General features: G+C 38.7%; 1 protein-coding gene across 1 annotated transcript; it reads left to right on the forward strand.

Moving 5' to 3' along the window:
* The first annotated feature begins 1,678 nt into the window (after positions 1-1,678).
* LOC128364625 (serine/threonine-protein phosphatase 2A catalytic subunit beta isoform) lies at positions 1,679-20,393 on the forward strand. The gene is made up of 8 exons (XM_053325191.1): positions 1,679-1,790; positions 7,814-7,852; positions 10,334-10,504; positions 14,710-14,883; positions 15,019-15,108; positions 15,685-15,846; positions 18,323-18,441; positions 19,586-20,393. The coding sequence occupies exons 1-8, from the start codon at positions 1,689-1,691 to the stop codon at positions 19,656-19,658; spliced, it is 930 nt and encodes a 309-aa protein (XP_053181166.1). The 5' UTR covers positions 1,679-1,688; the 3' UTR covers positions 19,659-20,393.
* Positions 20,394-23,519: the final 3,126 nt, after the last annotated feature.

Genomic DNA, 23,519 nt, shown 5'->3' on the forward strand with positions numbered 1-23,519 from the left:
TGTCCCAGTATTCTTGCCATGTGTTTCGCATTTGTTTGTTTTTTATGATAGTTTTATGCTCGGCTTTACTTAAAGGAATTTCCATGTTTACTGTTTTATGTGATTGTTTGGCCAACACATCTACCTCCTCACTCCCTTCTACTCCTACATGAGCAGGATCTTCAGATACTGATGGTTTAATATTACTATCCACATATTTTCTCTTGACCAACCCGTTTCTCACTTCCTGGGTTTCCTGAGTGTGCTGGTACCCGCATGAACTAGTCTATGTTTTTTCCACTGACATTGAAGAATAGGAGTAAGCAGCAGCTAATAGACCACATCTTGGTGATTACTGCCTGATCCTGTTTGAATACTTGGTAGCACTGACACACAGTCACTACAGATGAGTATTTTACCTGCCCACATTAATGCGAAACAGAACTGCAAATCAAACCAATCACAGCTAAATTTCATACATTTACCTTTAAATTAAATTACTTATTAATTATTAAATTACAACACAGAGACTGTAAAACTGGTAATTATTAGGTGGAAGGTAATTAAGTCCATTTACTCAAGTTCTGTACTTACTTACAATTGAGCTACTAATATGTTTACTGTTAGTCCCTCTCCACATAAAAAGTGTTTTTTCTTCGTCCTTCAGTTGGATGGAAACAAGTAGAATTTAAAGCAGAGCTGTTGTATTGGATTGAATGAGATTGCACAGGTGTTCCTAATTAAGAGGTTGGTGAGTGTATATCTTAACACATCTTTAAACAACAGAGGCAGACACTCCAGTGATTCTCCAGTGATTCTAAAAAAATATATTAAACACTTAAACAGTTTAGATTTGTTGTTGATCTTGTCACATCTTGTGACCTCCCAGATCTATGTTATGATCCGTTAGTGGGCCCAGGGCCTTATGTTGAGCCGTTTAATGTGCTGCAGTTCACATTTCATCCACATAGTGTTCTGACCAACTGAGGGCATCTCAGACTACTGAGAGTTGTAAAAATGGACTTAAAACTATCTATCTATGTCTGAAGGAGTTCATTAAGCAACAAGAGTAAACCTATTTAACAGTTTAGTTATTCAGTTTTAGATTTGCAACCTCCCGTATTTATCCTGCGACCAGGTAGTGGGCCCCGGGCCTTATATTGAGCCATTTATTTTGGCTGTAGTTCACATTTCATCCACTGTTTAGTTGTTTAGTTTAGTTTAGTTTAGTTGTTTAGTTTAGTTTAGTTTAGCTGTTCAGTGCTTTTATGCTCTTATTTTAAGTTGTGACCTCCCACATTTAATCCTGCGACCCGTTAGCGGGCCCCGGGCCTTATGTTGAGCTGCAGTTCACATTTCGTCCACTGTGTGTCGTTGCTGTGGCACCGTTGAAGTGCCCGGATGTTATTGAGGCTAACCCTTTTAGCATCTCGGCTAGCCGCTGCGACGCCGCTGCCTTCCGCCGCTACGCTCCGTCGCATCGGGGACTTTCAACCCTTCTCACTCCCCCCACGGCGATACCAACCGACTTCACACATCTGTAACTTAACCTCGGGTGATTCATCAGTTTATCATGATCGAAGTTGACTGATAGTGTGGTTGATTTTTAGGTGTATATCGTAGTTTTTTGCAGCCGGTTTGGCGGGACCGGAGCACGGTGACTAAAGGCTAACTTAAGCTAGGCTAGGCTACGCTAACAGCTAGCTGCAATGGAAGACAAATCCTTCACTAAAGAACTAGACCAATGGATCGAGCAGCTAAACGAGTGTAAGCAGCTATCGGAGAACCAAGTCAGGACACTCTGCGAGAAGGTAAGACGCGTTGTTTATTGTTTGTATTTCATTTAATTATATTAACTCTTAATCTTATTTCTTGGCCTCGCTTTCATTTCAATGTGGGCCTAATTATTGCGCAAGCGGCTCCGTCTAATTCCTGGAACGGTGTTAAAAAAATAAAAAAATACACAACTTTTCAAAATAAAGCAGCATATATAGTCGACAGGTGTGTTAATTAAAGTAATGTTTGTGTAATTTAAAGCAAGGATGAAACAAGCTTTTATCACACAATCGTCGACTTAAGACGGACGGGCCTCCTTTTTTTTTTTTTTTTTTCTTTTACATCATTCCAGCTAATAGTCGGAGCCTTAATTTTTTTACATTGAAATTAAATTAAGCATATATGTTTATTAATGCATGTTTTTTTATTCTTTATATCTAATTATAGGATCTAGTTAATGATTGATGTGTGTTATGATTTCTGCACCGCGCCCTGTCTTCCATTCCCTTCTCCAGGTTATAGACGTCACCAGTAAACCAGTAAAGGATAAACTGGTTTGGTGACGTCATCGCCGACCTTTTTTTCTTCTTCTCCTCCAATGTTGTCAAAACACGTTTTTTTTTTAATCGTCTTTTAAAGTCTTTGGTTTCATTTCCGAGGAGCAGCGACAGGATGCAGGATTATCTCTGTTCTCCTGAAGGAGGGGGGGGGGGGGGCAACATGAAGAGATGATTTTTAGCTCTTTAGTGTTTTAAAATTAATCAAATAAAACCTCAATTAAATCTAAAAGGAGTAAATTGGTGCCAGCTACTGATGTGCCCCCTTGTTACATTCACGCTCTGATTATCGTAGGTATGAAAAAAAATCGCAGTTTATCACAATAATCATTAAAACCTCCTATTTTTTTTTAGTGCTTAATAAATGTATTTAAATGACTTCACACCATGATGACCACATTTCAACTCGGGTTATTCAAAGTTTATTATTAACTGGTTTATCTTTAGGGTGTTGGACGTCTTATAGATAAATGGTTATAAAATGGTAAATCCGCTGTGAGTGAAATCATTTAGTTTCTGGTCTGCTGGAGGTAAGGAAGCAAGGAAAGGAGGCATGATTTTAGCTCTTTATTGTATTAAATTAATCAAATAAAACCTCAATTAAACCTCTGGGAAGTGTTCAGATGAGTAAATTGGTGCCGCTATTAAATTCTCACGCTCCAATTATCATAGATACCAAAAAAAGAATTGCGGTTAAAACGTTATTTTATCACGATAATCTTCAAAGCAGACTATTTTATTTTATTTTATTTTAGTGCTAAAATGTATTTAAATGATTTCACACCACGATCAGTATAGTTTCTTATTTAAACGTAAGCGTCGTGGTTAACACTTTTTAACCCTTGTGTCGTCCTCACGGGTCAAATTGACCCTGTCTCTTTTGACTGTTCCTTCTTTCCTTCCTTTTTCCCCTCCTCCTTACTCCTTCCTTTCTTTCCTTCCTTCTTTCCCTTCCTACATTCCTTCCTCCCTTCTCTCCTGAATTCCTTCCTCTTTTTGTCCTTACTCCTTTCCTTCCTTCCCTTCTTCCCTTCTCTCCTTCCTTCCTTACTATTTTCCTCCTTACTCCTTTCCTTCCTTCCCTCCCTCCCTCCCTCCTTACTCCTTCCTTTCTTTCCTTCCTTCCTTCCCTCCCTTCTCCTTCCTTTCTTTCCTTCCTTCCTCCCTTCTCTCCTGAATTCCTTCCTCTTTTTGTCTTTACTCCTTTCCTTCCTTCCTTCCTTCCTTCCTTCTCTCCTTCCTTCCTTACTCTTTTCCTCCTTACTCCTTTCCTTCCTTCCTTACTCCTTCCCTTCCTTGACCTGAAGACAACAGGAGGGTTATATCTGCTCTAAAGAGGAAAGGAAAGAACATGAAGCATGATTTTTAATTCTTATATCTAATTATTGGAGCTAGTTAGTGATTTTATTGATTGATGTGTGATGTGATATCTGCACTGTTTCCTGTCTTTATCGATCAAACCCAACATAAACCAGTCCATGCTGCCGGCTTATAGGCAAGGCAATTACCCCCCCACCCCCCCATAATAAAAACAAAGTACAGAAAAATAGAAAGACATAGATAAAATGCTAGAATAGAGCATTAAATGTAAGGTTGCAGCATGAAATAATGAATTAGCTTTAAAATCATTAAAAGGACATAGAGTGCAAATGAAAGATTAAAATGTAAAGTGCTTTAACCCTTTATAGGACACTCATTGAAAGGAAGGGAGGAAGGAGGGAAGGTAGGGGGAGGAAAGAAAGAGAGAAGGAGGGAGGGAGATGGAGGATGGAAAGAAGGAAGGGAGGAGAGAAGGAGGGAGGGAGGGAGGAAGAACAGATGGAAGGAAGGAAAGGAAGAAGAAGAAAGGGGAAAGAAGGAAGGGAGGGGAAAGAAGGAAGGGAGGGAGGGAGGGAGGAAGAACAGATGGAAGGAAGGACAGAGGAAATAAGGAACGAGGGAGGGAGAAAGGAAAAGAGGAATGGGAGAAAGAAGGCAGGCAGGGAGGGAGGGAGGGAGGGAGGAAGGAAGGAAGGATATTTTGGGATATTTACAGAAGTTACCAAATATAATTATTTAAAAGAGCTCAATCATAAGCTCAGGAGAAGAGAAATGTTTCTAACCTGGATTTAAAAGTGTTCACAGTTCAGCTGATAGACGTCACCAGTAGACATTAAACTGGTTTGGTGGCTCTTTAAAAAAAAAAAAAGTTGTCAAAACACACTTTTTTTTTAATCGTCACAGTCTTGTGTTTATACCAGTCCCTCCAGGAATTCGCGATGTCGCGATCGCAACAATTGACACAAATTCAACCAATCCGCGCGATTATGTGCGGGCCTTGCAATTTTGTCCAATCACCGCAACTTTTCCGCAAATTGGAGGAGTGAGGTCGGCAAAAAATACCGTCTGCCGCGACGGTAAACTCAACTAATTCTGTGTGTCTGTGTTGTGTGCATGTGTCTGTGAGCGAGATAAATATTGCCAAATAAAATGTTAAACGGTGTGAAAACTGTCTTCAAAATATGAAGTTGAATGTGCAATGAGATCAGAGATGGTGTGTGTGTCTCCCCCAATTTAATTGCAACAAAAGTGCTTAAAACATCGCAACATTTACCGCAATTTTTTTAAAATGCTGCCGCAACAATCAGGCATTTTAGGCAACAATCAGAAAAAAATCCCATGAAATCCTGGAGGGACTGGTTTATATTTAGGAGCAGCGACAGGATGCAGGATTATGTATTTTCTCCTGAAGAGTCCAGAGGAACATCAAGCATGATCTTTCCTCTAAGTGTGTTAAATGAATGAAGTAAAACCTCAGTTAAACCTCTGGAAGTGTTCAGATGAGCACATTGTCGCTAGCTACTGATGTACGCTTTAAATTCTCACGCTCCGATTATCGTACGCATGAAAGAAATCGTGGTTAACGCGTCTTAATCACGATAATCATCAAAGCTTCTTTAATTCTCCTATTTTTTAGTGTTTAAATGACTTCACACCATGATCACCACAGTTCAGTTTATTTAAACCAGGGGTGTCAAACATGCGGCCCGTGGTCCAGAACCGGCCCGCTGAGGGGTGCTATCTGGCCCTTTTCCTTCCATCTATCCTCCTTATCTTCCTTTTTTCCTTTCTTTGTTCCTTCCATCTGTCCTTACTCCCTTCCTTCCTCCCTTCTGTCTGTCCTTCCTTCCTCCCTTCTGTCTGTCCTTCCTTCACTATCTGTCTTTCCTTCCTTCCTTCCTTCTTTTCAATGATCCGGCCCACATCAGATCAGATTGGTGTGTATGTGGCCCTTGAATGAAAATGACTTTGACTCCTCTGATTTAAACTAAAAGGTCGCGGTAAACGCTTTAATCAGGATAAAAATGTTTCGTGAAGTCTCCGATAGACCCGAAATATAAAGATCCAGACAGCAGGCGTTCATTATCTACCACTCTGATGGACTTTAAACATTTAATAACCTTACTGTCATTACATAAAGTGTCATTTTATACAAATATATAAAGTTATTAACTGATTATCTACCACTCTGATGGACTTTAACGTTTCATCACTCTGCTAGTTTTATATAATGTCATGTTTTTTGGTTATAAAGTGAAGTTCTCAGTGACTAAACCTGGAAGAAGAGAAGAGACCAAACATTTATAGTTTTGGTTCATTAAGAGTTAAATTATGTTTCCAGCAGGTTTTAAAAAGAGTAAGCAGTAGTCTGAGGTTACAGGATGCAGGATATCTGCTCTGCTGGAGGTGGGAAGGAAAGAAAAGGAGGGATGGTTTAACCCTCCTGTTGTCCTCAGGTCAAGGAAGGATAGAAGGAAGGAAGGGAGGGAGAAGGAAGGAAAGGAGGAAAGGAGTAAGGAAGGAGGGAGAGAGGAGTAAGGATACCTTCCTTCTTCCTCCCTCCTTTCCTTCCTTCTTATTTCCCTTTCCTTCCTTGACTTGAGGACAACAGGAGGGTTAAATGGTCTGTGTGTTTGTTCACTTTAAGTCAAACCCTGTGAACTGAAGCAGGTTATTTAAAGTTTTAACTCTTTAAATGAAGCTCAGTATCAGTGTCTCAGTGTCTTTTATAATCAGATTTATATATTTAACTTTTCTAATCGACCGATATAAAACTCTTCCTTTGTTTTAACCCTCCTGTTGTCCTAGTGTCAAGGAAGGAAGGAAAGGAGTAAGGAGGGAGGGAGGAAAAGAGGAAGGAAGTAAGTAATGAGAGAAGGAAGGGTGGAAGGAAAGGATTAAAGAGGGAGGGAGGGAGGGAGGGAGGAGAAGAGGAAGGAAGGAAGGAAGGAAGAAAAGGAGGAAGGAAGGAGAGGAGTAAAGAGGGAGGGAGGAGAAGAGGAAGGAAGGGAGGAAGAAAAGGAGTAAGGAGGGAGAGAGGAAAAGAGGAAGGAAGTAAGGAGAGAAGGAAGGGTTGAAGGAAAGGAGTAAAGAGGGAGGGAGGAAAAGAGGAAGGAAGGAATGAGGAGGGAGCAAAGAAAGAGGGAAGGAGGGGAAGAATGAAGGTGTCAGATAATCCCAGTGCTGATAGTTGGCTGGTTTAACGTCGTCAGCATGTTTCAACACGCTAGCTAACTCTAACACGTCACAGTAATTATCTTTATTATCATTAATTATTATAATTACTGGGAGTGACCGTTACACACTGACAGGAAGTAGTGACGAAACTTAATAACTCCTGTTCTCAAGTCAAGGGAGGGAGGGAGGGAGGGAGGGAGGGAGGGAGGGAGGAAGGAAGGAAGGACAGAGGAAAGAAGGAAGGGAAGGAAGGACAGAGGAAAGAAAGACGGAAGAACGGAGGAAAGACGGAGGGTAGAAGGGAGGGAGGGAGGGAGGGAGGAAGGAAGGAAGGAAGGAAGGACAGGAGGGAGGAAGGAAGGAAGGACAGAGGAAAGAAGGAAGGGAAGGAAGGAAGGACAGAGGAAAGAAAGACGGAAGAACGGAGGAAAGACGGAGGGTAGAAGGGAGGGAGGGAGGGAGGGAGGGAGGGAGGAAGGAAGGAAGGAAGGACAGAGGAAAGAACAAGGGAAGGAAGGATGGAGGAAAGAAGGAAGTTAGGAGGGAGGAATGAAGGAAGGACAGAGGAAAGAGGGAAGGAAGGATGGAGGAAAGAAGGAAGGATGGTAGGAGGGAGGAGTGAAGGAAGGACAGAGGAAGGAAGGAAGGAAGGAAGGAAGAACGGAGGAAAGACGAAGGGTAGAAGGTAGCATCTGGAGAGAGACGATGTTTAAATCTTTAAAATTAAAATTTTCTTTTCCTTTCCTTCCTTCCTTGTCTTCTTTCCTTTTTTGTTTCCTTCCCTCCGTCCTTCCTCTTGATGATGAAAGGAGGATTTATTGTTATTTTAAACCCACTACGGTGTCCTGTGAGGTCAAACCGGCTCCACATTTAACCCGAGGCTAAAAGTGGAAGCCGTGTGACCCGAGTTCCACTTTTAATTTAAACCTTTCTGTGTCACATGATGAGAAGATCACTTTAAATGACATTAATATGTTTCTTCTTCTTCTTCTTGTCGTCTGCAGGCGAAGGAGATTCTGACCAAGGAGTCCAACGTCCAGGAGGTGAGACGCTTTGATCAGCTGTTCATTCATTCATAAACTACACAGGAGCTAAGCATGCTGGGAAAATGGTCTTTATTTATATTATTTAGCAGCTTTTATTCAGGTTAGTGTTTAAAGGGTTTCACAGCTGATGATGAGAATGACAGACGATGGAAAGAAAAGTATGACCATTAAGATAAAATAAAGTAAAATAAGAGAGAGGGTTATTTATTATTAAGAGTAAAAAACATTGGAAGAATAGATAAAAAAAAAAGACAGAAGAAAAGTAAATTACAAAGAGTTTAATAAATGAAAGAGACAGCGTAAAAGAAAAAGAATTAAAAATAAATAAAGAATAAGAGGGAAAAAAAACTTGAGTAATACACACAAGAGGAAATAAGGATGATGGAAATGTTTATGACCATTAAAATAAGTAAAATAAGAGAGAGGGTTATTTATTATTAAGAGTAAAAAAAACTTGGAAAATTTGAAGAAAAGACAGAAAAGTAAATTTAAGAGTTTAATAAATGTGAGACAGCGTAAAAGACAAGGAATAAAGAATAAATAAATAAAGAATAAGAGAAAAAAACTGAGTAATACACACAAGAGGAAATAAGGATGATTAAAATGTTTATGACCATTAAAATAAAGTAAAATAAGAGAGAGGGTTATTTATTATTAAGAGTAAAAGAATTGGAAGAATAGATATTAAAAAAAAACAGAAGAAAAGTAAATTATAAAAGAGTTTAATAAATGTGAGAGCGTAAAAGAAAAGGAATAAAAAGTAGATAAAGAATAAGAGGAAAAAAAACTAACTAAATGAGAGAGAGGCTTATTATTAAGAGACAGAAGAAAAGTAAATTAAAAAGAGTTTAATAAACGAAGGAATAAAAAACTAAAGAATAAATAAACTGCAATGTATGTAAAATAAAATAAATAGAGGTTATTAAAAGTTAGAGTAAAAAGAAACATTAATCAGTGATATATAATTATTGATTATTGATTGATTGTGAGAAAAATGGTTCCATCTATAGAGGTATTTATATATTTTAGATGGAAGATGAGGTAACCCTTTAATTCTTTACTTTTGTTAAGACTTTAAATCTTTATGTGATGTTTAGAGTTATGAGTTATTAACATGTGAGAAATGAAGATGAGGTTAAAAGAGAAACGGACAAATAGAAACAAGAAGAAGATAAAACTTATAGAAGATAATAAAATGAAAGCATGGAGCAGAGAATCAGGAAACGTTGAGAGAGATAAACAGGAAGTAAAGATGTGAAATGAGTCTGAAAGTAAACAAACGTCAGCAAACCTCAAACACCTTTCCAACATTTAAAGGTTGAAGGAGTCAGGCTGGTTTTATCTGAGGTCAGTTTATAGATGTAATAAACTCATAACTATAACTCTGAGCTTCTCTCACGCACTACAGTTATTAAACATGAACTCTGTCATTCTACTCTAAACACACAGGAATAAATAAATGATCACAGTAACTATCCAAAGAAAGTCACTTCTAACCTGCAGATTAAATGACGTTAAATAATAATGTGTTCATGAATTGTCACTTTTTATCTAGAATAGAAACGTTTGTCTAAAGGACTTTCATGGTTTTACTAACAAAGACTGTAAAGAGCACTTAGTTAAAACATGATATATTATATTAAAACAATGACATGAATTGAAGCTTCCAGTGTTGCAGTCAGTTATTAAACATGAACTCTTTCATTCAACTCTAAACACACATGAATAAATAAATAAAGTAAATGATCACATCTCCTTTAGAAACACTAACTTCTAACCTACAGTGTAAGATTTATTGTTGTAGATTAAGACATTTTTTAATGATAATAATGTGTTCATGAATTGTCACTTTTTATCAAGAATAGAAACGTTAGTATGAAGGGTTTTTTAAGTTTTATTAACAAAGACTGTAAAGAAAAACACATTTAGTATAAAAACCAATGAATATACGACTACGGATGCAAATTAGCAATTTTGCTATAATCCGGCATATTTACAAAGATGTCTAACATTTATGTTCATTAATATGCACCACTGTCCCTATCCAAAAATAAACTATTATTATTACTATTATTATAAAATATTAGACTTTAATCTGCAGTTTAATATAAAAATCTTTCATTAGTTAGTGTTAAAGTCAGTTTTCATGTTTATATGTTAAGTTGTATTTAATGTTTTAACGCTCTTTACATTTTAATCTGATTAATCATTATTAAAATTATGCTGCAAACTCATATTTAATGCTCTAGTCTAGGTTTTATTTATTTTTCTATTAGTGGGGTTGTTTAGTTTTTAATTGTATGTTATAATGTTTCTATGTTTTTACTATTATTGGGTTTATTTATTTTTCATATTGTATGTTTTTATGTTTCCATTTCTTCTTGTTAAATGTTTGTTTTAAGCACATTGAGTTGGTTCTGCTCTCTATAACTAAATGAAGCTGCCTGTTGCTAACGGTTACCTGGGTCGGTCTCGTAGGTGCGATGCCCGGTGACGGTGTGCGGAGACGTCCACGGTCAGTTCCACGACCTGATGGAGCTGTTTAAGATCGGAGGAAAGTCTCCCGACACCAACTACCTGTTCATGGGAGACTACGTAGACAGAGGATACTACTCTGTGGAGACGGTCACGCTGCTCGTCACGCTAAAGGTAAGCAACAGCAACAACCACACAGCTGTTGTCGTCATGGAAACACGCTAACAGGGTATTTAAGATCGTTTAATACTGAAAAACAGGAAAAATGAACCTGGATAAATTATTTTAGAGTAAAGAAAGACAAAAATAAGTCAAAGATAAAGGAGCTAAATGTTTCAGTGATGACTTTTTTTTATGACTCTAACATTAACATGATTTACACATTTCCATTTTAATACATTATATACTAAATAACATGAGGTGGATTAGGGTAAAGATGATAAAACATTTTATTTAAAGGCCTTTCAAAGCACTCATCAAACAATATGAATCAGGTAACATTGATGTGGAAGTTAGGGCAACTTTGCAAAGATAGATAATAGTGTAACAGTAATATGGTAGGACTAAGCTCCAGTGTATTTATCTCTTTATCTATTCAGTCATTTAACTAGTACATGTCCACTGTGTTATAAGTTACACTGATTATAATAACATGATAGCCAGCTGCAGTTATCATGTGTTTCCTCCTGTTGGTTGATGCTGCTGTTATAGATCTGCAGGATGAGTTAAATCTCTGTTATCTGTCCAACTGTGTGTGTGACAGATGATAAAGCAGCTTTACTGTCTTTATATTGAGGGTCAGACAACAATATATAATATAATGAAGTTTAGACGGCACTGCCTGAGCCTTAAGAACGTTTAAGATAATTAAAAAGTCATTTAAGACATAAATAAAATCTCTAAGAGTTTTAAAGTGTTGTTTTAAAAAGGTGCAAACCGATTGGTAGAGGTCACTTTATGTCAAAAACTAAAATCTATTGAACCCATTTAACTTTTTAGGTCAATCTTTAGCAGGACAGACCATCAGATTGTTCTATGGTTGCTATAGATACAGGTTGTTCTATGGTTGCTATAGAAACAAGTTGTTCTATGGTTGCTATAGATACAGGTTGTTCTATGGTTGCTATAGATACAGGTTGTTCTATGGTTGCTATAGATACAGGTTGATCTATGGTCGCTATAGATACAGGTGGTGCTATGGTTGCTATAGATACAGGTTGTTCTGTGGTCGCTATAGATACAGGTTGTTCTATGGTTGCTATAGATACAGGTTGTGCTATGGTTGCTATAGATACAGGTTGTTCTATGGTTGCTATAGATACAGGTTGTTCTATGGTTGCTATAGATACAGGTTGTTCTATGGTTGCTATAGATACAGGTTGTTCTATGGTTGCTATAGATACAGGTTGTTCTATGGTTGCTATAGATACAGGTTGTTCTATGGTTGCTATAGATACAGGTTGTTCTATGGTTGCTATAGATACAGGTTGTTCTATGGTTGCTATAGATACAGGTTGTTCTATGGTTGCTATAGATACAGGTTGTTCTATGGTTGGTTGCTATATACAGGTTGTGCTATGGTTGCTATGGATACAGGTTGTGCTATGGTTGCTATGGATACAGGTTGTTCTATGGTTGCTATGGATACAGGTTGTTCTATGGTTGCTATAGTTTAAAGTGAATGAGTCTGTAGAGTCTGTAAAACATCACATTTAGGCTCAATAAGACGAAATAAAATCCATGTTTTATGTTGTCATGGCAACAAAGAGGAAAAGCGACGTCTGAAATCAACAATTATCTGTAACATTTTAGCTTTTTAAACACACGCTGGACGGCTGTTGTTCAGGTTAAACCGTCCGTGTCTGACTTTTAGCTGAGAGAGAGAGAGAAGAACAAACAGAGGACTGATTATTAACTTCCTGTTGGGCTTTTCCTCTCAGGTCATGTGACCCCGAGGACAAATACCTGCTAGCTCACATGATCCACACTTCATATCAGCTCATGTTTGCTTCCTCTTTTAACTTCTCTTCAAACTCTTAATATCGACACACACACACACACACACACACACACACACACACACACACACACACACACACACACACTCTGAGTCCTGGTCATGAGTGTGAGGCTTCGGGCCAGCTGACATTTTATTGTTGTTCCTGGTAAATCAGATAAAAACCTGTTTATCTGCTGCGAGTCGCTCTAAAAATACTCCACACGTTACCTCTGGACTCATAAAACATTAAAACAGAGACATGTTTCATCAGCTTCTCAGGAAACGACGGTAAAGACACACGAGAGTTTAACTACGATGATAAAAGCTTTTTAGTTTTAACACAGAACATAAAGACACACGAGATGATAACACGCTTTATGTTAATGAAGGAAAGAAGATTATTTAACCCTCCTGTTGTGTTCGAGTCAAGGAAGGAAGGAAGGAAGGGAGTAAAGGAAAGAAGGCAGGGAGGGGGGAAGGAAGGAAGGAGAGAGAAAGGAAGGAACGACAGAAGGAAGAAAGGGGGATGGAGGACAGAAGGGAGGAAAGGAAATAAGGAAGGTAGGAGGGAGGGAGGAAGGAAGGGAGTAAAGGAAAGAAGTAAGGAAGGAAAGAAGGTAGGGGGGAGGAAGGAAAGAAAGAGAGAAGGAGAGAGGAAGCACAGATGGAAGGAAGGAAGGAAGGAGAGTGGAAGGAAGGAAGGAGAGTGAAAGGAAGGAACGACAGAAGGAAGAAAGGGGGATGGATGACAGAAGGAAGGAAGGGAGGAAAGGAAGTAAGGAAGGATGGAGGAAAGAAGTAGGGAAGGAGGAAAGAAGGAAGGACAGAGGAAAGAAGTAAGGAAGGAAAGAAGGTAGGGGGGAGGAAAGGCAGAAGGAAGGAAGGAAATAAGAAAGGAAGGAAGGAAAGACAGGCAAAAGGAAGGAAGGAAGGAAAGACAGATGGAAGGAAGAATGGAAGGAAGAAAAGGAGGAAGGACAGATTGAAGGAAGGAAAAGAACAAGAAGTGGGCCAGATTGGACCCCTCGGCGGGCCTGATCTGGCCCTCGGGCCGCATGTTTGCCATCCCTGCTTTAGAGAAACATTCAGATATATTTTCCTGAGGTGGAGCTTTCTCTCTCACACATCATGTCAGTAATGTCCTAAAGTTACTGAAGCTCTGATACATGACAATAATAATAGACTGTATTTATATAGGATGTTCAAAGTGCTTTACAAGGCAGCAGAAAGATAAAACTGCATCATAAAAACAGTCGGCAGATAGATGAGAGAAATAAAGGTAGTAGGGAAGTGTCTCTCTGATTAAAACTATTGACCTGTCTGAGCTTCCAGTAAACAGGAAGTTGTGCTGTCGTCACTCTGCAGGCCGAGCAGCATCGAGCCGATCGCTGCCTCTCATCTGATCAATCATTACGATCCAACACTGTGAAGCTACAGCCGCTCTATTTGTGACCGGAGCACATCGCAAACCAGACAGGAAGTAGGACACAGAGTCAGTAGAAAGCTTCTGGTGAACTTTCAAAATAAAACAACCCTAGCAGCAGCAGCAGCTTATCGATCCGAAGCACAAGGATCAAAGAAAATCAACTACCAAACCAGGCTGTTTAGTTGTGCTTCTATTACAGTAATTACGGTAACTTTAAAGCTCACTAGTTCAGATTTGATTCAGACTGCTGTAATTACCGTAGTAAGAGTGCAACTTAATTTAAAAGACGCTTTCAGATGAAGATCACGTCACATTTAAACACATCTTTGCTGTTTTTAAAGCAAATATAACTTTAATTTATATATCACATTTATTTAGAGTGCTTTAAATACAATAGATATTGTATCAAGAACCATTAACCCTCCTGTTGTCCTCGAGTTAAGGGAGGAAGGAAGGGAGGAAGAAGGAAGAAAAGGAGGGAGGAAGGAAGGAAAGAGAGAGGGAGGGGGGGAGAACAGGAAGGAAGGAAGGAAGAAAGGAAAGACGGAGGAAATAAGGAAGGAAGGTAGGTGGGAGGGAGGAAAGGAAAGAAGGAAGGTAGCTGGGAGGGAGGGAGGGAAGGAAGGAAGGAAAGAAGGAGGGAGGGAGGAAGGTAGGTAGGTAGGTGGGAGGGAAGGAAAGAAAGAAGGAAGGAAGGTGGGAGGGAGGAAAGGAAAGAAGGTAGGGAGGGAGGGAAGGAAAGAAGGAGAGAGGGAGGGAGGGAGGGAGGAAAGAACAGAAGAAGGAAGGAAGGAACAGTCAAAAAAGACAGGGTCAATTGATTGGCCTCTTCTGTTGCCATGGCGATGTTTGACTTGTTTCCTGACAGTTGATGAATAATGGGTAGTTTAATAACGTGTGTGTGTGTGTGTGTGTGTGTGTGTGTGTGTGTGTGTGTGCGCGTGCTCGTCTCAGGTCCGTTTCCAGGAGCGGATCACCATCCTCCGAGGGAACCACGAGTCGCGGCAGATCACGCAGGTGTACGGTTTCTACGACGAGTGTCTGAGGAAGTACGGCAACGCCAACGTCTGGAAGTACTTCACAGACCTGTTCGACTATCTGCCGCTCACCGCGCTGGTCGACGGACAGGTGGGACCACTCATCATCCTCATCCTCCTCTCAGGGGTGGTATTATGGGATGTCAGAGTAACGTGTGTGTGTGTGTGTGTGTGTGTGTGTGTGTGTGTGTGTGTGTGTGTGTGTGTGTGTGTGTGTGTGTTGCAGATCTTCTGTCTCCACGGTGGATTGTCTCCCTCCATAGATACTCTGGATCACATACGAGCTCTGGACCGTCTGCAGGAAGTCCCACATGAGGTACACACACTCATAACGCACTCTATATACACACTATGTATACACACATTACATACATATATACACACACACGATGTACACACTATGTACACATATATATTACACACTATATACACACATATATACACTCATACACACATATTACACATTACACATTATAAACACACTATATACACACATTATATACACACTTTACACACTATATACACACATTATATACACACTTTACACACTATATACACACTACAGACTATATACACTATATACACACACTTATACACTATATATACACACACACATATATACACACTATACACACACGCATTACACACTATACACATATTACACACTATATACACATTATATATACACACATATATTACACACTATATGCACACATACACACATTACACACTATATACACACATTAGAAAATATACACACTATATATACACACACTAATACACACACACACAACACATATATACACACACACTTTAACCTTTAATCAGACTGTTTAGTCCATCACACTGTACAGATGTTATAATAAACCTCTACCCCCCCCCCTTCCTTTAGGGCCCCATGTGTGACCTGCTGTGGTCCGACCCTGATGACCGTGGTGGGTGGGGTATCTCCCCCCGAGGTGCAGGATACACCTTCGGACAGGACATCTCCGAAACCTTCAACCACGCCAACGGCCTCACCCTGGTGTCCCGCGCCCATCAGCTCGTCATGGAGGTAAGGGGGTGGGAGGGGTAACCTGGTTGCTAGGAGACAGCTGAGGGTCTGTCCAGTCCAGTCCTGTCCAACCAACTGATGCTGTAACTAGTTTAATTCTCTACAGACTGTAATAATAAAGAGGCTGATGGTTTAAAGGCCATGCTAACAGTTTCCATAGGTTTCCAGTCTTTATGCTAAGCTAAGCTAACTGGCTTTATCCTCACATTGAACATCAGCATATGGCCATGCTAACAGTTTCCATAGGGTTCCAGTCTTTATGCTAAGCTAAGCTAACTGGCTTTTATCTTCACATTGAACATCAGCGTGTCTTTAATCTCGTCTAACTCTCAGCGAGGAAGTAAATAACCTGATTAAAGCTGCTAATATCAGTCTGTTAATCAACTATTAAACGAATACTGAACTACTTTGATTATTGATTCATTAATTACATCTTTTTTTTAAAGGCAGAAACATTCAAATTCATAATTTTTCTGATTATTTAACCAACTGAATAATCAATTAACCGAGAGAATAATAATCTGATTATTCATTAATATAAATAATAGTTAGTTGCTCTAATTCAGACACACTTTAAGAATTAAATTACCATAAACTCTGGACTACAGAGAGCACCTGATTAAAAGCCGCATGCTCTAATTTTAGAAAGGAAAATCAATTTTGTACTTGTACAAGCCGCACCGGATTTTAAGCCGCAGGTACCCACGTTGTAATATGAGATATTAGCGAGGGTTGGTCCGGCGATGCCTGACAGCCATCACGCAACTGTGACCCTCATAAAAGTCATATTTTACTAATCTGCATCATATAAACTAACCAAATTAAAGTCATTTGGTGACTTCTAAGTGATTAAACTAAGTCTGACTGTTACTGGAGTAATCTACCTCGTTCTGTCAGGGTTAGGGGTTGGGGGGGGTTCAGGGTTAGGGTTACCTACTGAGCGAACTCTCCCGTTCTCTCCTATGAACGAGTCGGAACAACAACGTGTATCAAACATGAAGCAAAGTGAACAAATAATAAAGTACGTAACAACAACACCCACGAAAGAAAAACAAACCATGCATTAGCCGCACCGTAGTAAAAGCTGCAGTGTTCAAAGTGTGGGAAAAAAGTAGCGGCTTATAGTCCGGGATTTACGGTAATTTATTATTTATTTTAATCTTTAGTTTCTTTTCTAAAAACTGTCAAAATTAAATATTATTTTATATAAAACTCTGAGTAGAAACTGTTGAAGCTGAAATGATGTCAGCTGGTCAACTTTTGCTCTTTTTATTTAGTGTATTTTTGTCCTGTTGGCCCTTTACAACCCCCACACACACACACACACACACACACACACACACACACACACACACACACACACCTCTACCTACCCCTGTCTCTTAGCGGCGTCTCCATGGCAACAGCTGCAGTGCTCCTCCATGCAGCAGTTCCTCTCCCACTGATGAACCGCTGCGTGACCCTCACATTTAAACTGCTTTTATTTTTATTCATCACAGCAGGAAATAAAAAGAAGAGTTTAACCCTTAAAGATCTGAACATTTAATTATTATTTATATATGATGAATTAAAACAGATTGATGATAGTAGCTAGTGTTTGTTGCTCTGAAGGTGAACAGACGTCTTTATTCTCTAATCCAGAGGAGACAAACTCATCTTCATTCAAGGCCAACATACAGACCAGTTTGATCTGATGTGGGGAGGGAGGGAGGAAGGGAGGGAGGAAGGGAGGGAGGAAGGGAGGAAGGAAGGGAGGGAGGGAGGAAGTAAGGGAGGACAGATGGATGGATGGATGGATGGATGGAAGGAAGGGTCGAAGGAAGAGGAGAAAAGACAGTAAGGAAAGATTGAAGAAAGGACAGATGGAAGTAAGGAAGGAAGGAAAGACAGATGGAGGGAAGGACAGATGGAAGGAAGGATAGATGGAAGGAAGGAAAGATTGAAGGAAGGAAGGAAGGAAGGAAAGACAGATGGAAGGAAGGAAGGAAGGAAGGAAAGATTGAAGCAAAGACATATGGAAGGGAGGAAGGAAGGAAGGAAAGATTGAAGGAAAGACAGACAGATGGAAGGAAGGAAGGAAGGAAGGAAAGATTGAAGGAAAGACATATGGAAGGAAGGAAGGGAGGGAGGGAGGAAGGAAGGAAGGAAAGACAGATGGAAGGAAGGAAGGAAGGAAAGACGGGAAGAAAGAAAGGGTGGATAGATGGAAAGATGGAAGGAAGGAAGGACAGAAGGAAGGAAAAGAAGACAGAAAGGAAAGTGGGCCCGGATCAGACTCCGCAGCAGGCCGGTTCTGGCCCACGGGCCGCATGTTTGACACCCCTGCTCTAATCAATCAATCAGCTTTTAACTTGTATTCATCATGTATCTGTAATGTGTGTTTCCTGTAATAACTCTCTCTCTCTCCCTCTCCCTCTCCCTCTCCCTCTCTCTCTCTCTCTCTCCCCCCCCCCCCCCCCCCCCTCTCTCTCTCCAGGGTTATAACTGGGGCCATGATAAGAACGTGGTGACCATCTTCAGTGCTCCAAACTACTGCTACCGCTGTGGAAACCAGGCAGCCATCATGGAACTGGACGACACCCTTAAATACTCTTTGTAAGTACAAACAGCCGTCGAGAGTGAGCTCTGGGTGTGGGGTAGGGGGGTTAAGGGGTGTTAGGGTTGGGGGGGGGGGTGAGGGGGTGTAAGCTGAACATATTAACTGTAAAGATGTACATAAGTTAGGAGCAGCTGAGACAAACTTTACTGTATTTAATCTTCACTGCTCATAATAAGTAGAATCATCATTAATGATAAATTAATCATTAACCTTCCTGTCTGGTTTGACTGTTCCTTCTTTCCTTCCCTCCTCCTTCTTTCCTTTCCTTCCTTTCCTCCTTTGCTTCTTTCTTTCTTTCCTTCATTTCTTCCTTCCTTCCTCTTCATTTCTCTCACCCTCCCTTCTTCCTCCCTTCCTTCCTTTCCTTCTAACTCCCTCCTTTCCTTCTTCCTCCCTTCCTTTCCTTCCCTCCTCCTTCTTTCTTTCCTTCCTTCCTTTCTCCCTCCTTTCTTTCCTTCCTACCTTCCTTCCTTCTCCCTCCCTTCCCTCCTATCTTTCCTTCTTCCTCCCGTCCTCCCTCCTTTCCTTCCTTCCTCCCTTCCTCTTTTCCTTTCTCTAACCCTAACCCTCCCTCCTTATTTCCTTTCCTCCCTCTTTTCCTTCCTTCTCTCTCCTTCTTCCTTGCTTCCCTCCCTTCCTCATTTCCTCCCTTCTTCCTCCCTTCCCTCCTTTCCTTCTCCCTCCCTTCCTTCTCTTACTGGAGGACAACAGGAGGGTTAATGAAGCTTTTAGTGTTTTTCTTCAATATTAAAATATTTATGAGACCCTGAACAGTTCATAAAGGGTTAAAGGACATGTTCAGTTTTTCAAGTGTCTTAAGAGCAAGAGACAGTTTTCTTTAGTTTTTTTAAGAGTCAAAAACTGAACAGAAATGTGAATCAGCTGCACAAAAACATTTTCAGAAAGTTGAAATATTTACATTTTTGTACATTTGGCATAGCATGAAGATATTTTATTACATTTAGACTATAAAGGGAAAGTTTTAAGGTGTTTTTTTCTTCTCTTAAATGTCTGAAAGTTGTCAAATTAAACCCTGAACACTTTATAAAGTGTTAAAATCATCACTAATGACCCTCTTCTCTCTCTTCTCTCTCTCTCTCTCTCTTCTCTCTCTCTCTCTCTCTCTTCTTCCCTCCTCAGCCTTCAGTTCGATCCCGCCCCGCGCCGCGGCGAGCCCCACGTGACCAGACGCACTCCCGACTACTTCCTGTGAATGTTCAAAATAAAAGCCATCCCTGTTCAACGACAAAAAAAAAAAAAATCATCCACGAAGCTCCAACACAACCTTCCTCCTCCACCTCTTCCTCTTCTTCCTCCTCTTCTTCTTCTTCTTCCTCTCCTCCACCCCTCCTCCCTCTTCCTCTTCCTCCCTCCTTCCTCCTCTTCTTCATTTTGGATGGAAAGATATTAACAATAATAATTAAAAACACTGTACAAGGGAGATAAAAAGCAGAGAAACACACATGAGACACAGAATTGGCTGATTTACGAGATTTTAAAGGATTTAAAAAAAAAAAATGGAGAAACTTAAAAAAACGGAGCGGCCCCCTCTTACAGTCGTGTTTTCAGTATGCTGTCATCATCATCATTATTAATATGAGAAGAAAAAAAAACACGTACAACTACGATCTGTTTCTTTCTTTATTTCTTTATTCTTCTTTTTTTCTTTTTTTTTTGTTTATTACATGTTTGAAAACGAGATAATAAAACTACCAACGTGGACCAAATGTGCCATATTCTGATCCTTTTACAACATGTACGACGAGCAAAACGCTTCTTCTTCTTCTTCTTCATTTTTTCGTGTTTTTTCTTTAATTAAATTTTTTTTTTTTTTTTTTTTTTTTTTTTAAGGCTAGCATTATATTTAGAAACAACCCTACTTCCTACTTCCTGATGACATCACCAACCAACCAACCAATCACACCACACAACACAACACATCTCATTCATGGCATATGTGCTTTTTATTTTTTCGTCTTCCTTTCTTTTCCTTTTTTTTTTTTTTTTTTTGCTTCCTGTTGCAAAAGTTTTGATTTTAAACCAAAAAAAAAAAATTACGAAAAAAAAAAAATTTACGAAAAAAAAACGTAACAATAAAAAAAAATCGTAAAAAAAAAAAAAAAAAGCCCAAGGTTGTGGTTAGCTTCAGCGTTAGCGTTAGCCGCTGTGCAGCCGCTCGTCATCTCTCAGATATATGACATCATTTACTGTAATTTGAATAAAGACGACAGACGTATACAATAAAATGTCCTATTGACAAACTACAGGGACGAGTCAGTGTCCTTTACTTCTCTCATCCTTTCATCCTTCTTTACTTCTTTCATTCATCCTTTCTTTATTTCATCATCCTTTACTTCTCTCATCCTTTCTTTACTTCTCTCATCCCTTACTTCTCATCCTTTCATCCTTTACTTCTCTCATCCTTTCTTTATTTCATCATCCTTTACTTTCATCCTTTTTCTTCTTTCATTCATCCTTTCTTTCCTTTTTGTCCTCCATTCTTTCCTTCTTCCTTTCTTTCTTTCATCCTTTACTTTCTTTACTTCTTTCATCCTTTCTTTACTTTAATCTTTCTTTTTCTGTACTTCTTTCACTCACCCTCTCTTTACTTTCGTTCTTTCTTTTACTTCTTTCATCCTTCTTTCATCTTTTACTTTCATCCTTTCCTTTGTCATTCTGTTTTCATATCTTGCTTGTTTTTCTTTCTTTCATCCTTTACTACTTAACTTTATTTCATCCTTCTCTTTCTTCCTTTACTTCTTTGTCTATTTGTATTATTTCTTGCTTGTTTCTTTATCTTTTTCATCCTTTCTTTTCTTTCCTTTTTGTCCTCCATTCTTTCATTATCTTTCTTTCTTTTTCTGTGTTTTTTTCTTCACAGCCCTGCAACTCCTTTTTTTACTTTTTTCATTCTTTCTTGCTGTTTTGCTTTGTCTTTCCTTCCTCCTTGCTTTCTTTCTTTCCTTTCTTTTTTCATCCTTTTTTTCCTTCTGTCCTTTCTTCATTGCACTGCTACTACTTTCTTTCTTTGTCTTTCTTTTTCTTTCGTTCATCAATTGTCATCCTTTTCTTGTTTTTTTTTCCTTTCTGCTACGTAGCCATGGTAACCGTTGAGAAGAATAATGTTAGAGGTTCGATCTGCAGAGTTTCCTGCTTTGTGAGTTTCCTGTGATGAAGAGAGAAAACTGGAGAATGAATCTGGATATAAGAACATGAAACACGAGGAAGTTCACATATAAATACATAAATATAAATAATATACATTTAGGAGAGAACGAGGTTGGTAGTCACACTTTATCTTTTCCTTTGAGTTCTTCATAAACTTCATACTGAACAGATTTAAAGTGTCAGAGATGAGACTCCATCATGAGGTTGGTTCTGTTTAAATGGGAAAAATCAAAACTGTTGCCAATCTTAGAAATGAATTTAAACCTTTCATGCATAAATTATAATGTCAGTCAGGATTTTCTCCTCATTTTTTGGCATTTCACCAAAAGAAACTGACATTATAATAACATAAATCAACTGATCTCCAACCAGAAACATGACTGCAGGTGTTGGGATGATGCATCTAAATCCTTTCATACAGAAGGAAACAGCTTTTGAACCTCCGTCCACTGCAGTGATCACTATGCATGAAAGGGTTAAAAAAAATTTTTTTTTTTTTTTTTTTAATGTTTTCATTTAAATACAACAGTTGAACACTTCAGCATCAATCATTCCTATAAGTACATTATTTTATCCTTTATATATAACAATACTGAGCAGTTGAACCTCTGACTGCTCTGAGCTTCACATCTGGTTTGTCTTCCTCACTAAGTTCCTGCTCATTTTACTCTTTAAAAAAGAAAGAACTAAATATATCACACTATAAATGTATTTATATCAACATGTGACAATCATCCCCAACTGGAAAACTAACGTCCACGTGTTGTAGTGTAACAAAGAAGGAAACCAATCAAACTATCACTCTCTTTTCATATTTCTTAATTATGTTTTATTATAAACTCTTTGTGTAAAAGAAGAGAAACTGATATTTACATTTCCACATGAAAAGCACACACACACACACACTAATATGAATTATTTAAATGTTAAAATAATAAAAGCACTTAGTTGGTAGATTATATGATTAATGGTGAAGTTAATGTTTTATATGTTTTGATAGTTTTCCTCTCCATTAAAAAAAACCCCCATTTAAACTGAAGCTTTGTGGAAATCTCGCGAGAACAGTTCACACGTAAAAGAAGACGGAGTAGATCTCGCGAGACATCACGGGAGGCGCGTCTCTCATCCATGTTAGCTGCTCGGAAACAGAAGAAACAAGGAACACAGACTGAAGATTTAAAGGTTTGTATTTATATTATTCTTTATATTATTAACTCTACTCAGCTTTAATAGAGTCTGTTTATCTGATATCTGTCTGTAGAGAGCCTCTGTTGTGTTTTTCTGTTGGTTTGTGTCGGTAGTTTAGTGAGTTTAGCCGTTACCAGCCGTTAATAGTTAGCATGATAAGCTAAAAACAACCGTTGACCGGTGTAACGTTTAAACATGTTCCCGTGTAGATTAGTGTCCGTCTGTTCTAATATAACACTAACCAGTCCTTTACCCAAGTTTACCGTAACACTAACCAGTTAACCAGTTAACTATAACCAGACTAGCTGCGGAGGGTAACATTATTCTCCATAACACCGGCTCCTCCTTTAATTATTTGTTTTATAAACTGTAAAAATTGCTAAATGATAAAAAAATATGAACGACGAGCTGTACTAAACATAACCGACCGTTAATATTTAAAACGGTTACAGTTAAAGTTAATGAGAAGATGATATTTACAGTTAAAGGTTACAGCAACACTGTTTTATATTAGCTGTAAACATATATACAGATAATATAATATATTTAAAGCTAATATAATATATATACGGTACAGCTAATATAAAACATTTAAAGCTAATATAATATATCTTAAGCTAATATATATACGGTTTAGATATAATATATTTACATTTAAAAGTTACCGTGTCAGTTAACAGCAACACTAATTTATATTAGCTGTAAACATTATATATAT

Source organism: Scomber japonicus, chromosome 9 (genome assembly GCF_027409825.1).
Source record: "Scomber japonicus isolate fScoJap1 chromosome 9, fScoJap1.pri, whole genome shotgun sequence".
Lineage (NCBI taxonomy): Eukaryota > Metazoa > Chordata > Actinopteri > Scombriformes > Scombridae > Scomber > Scomber japonicus.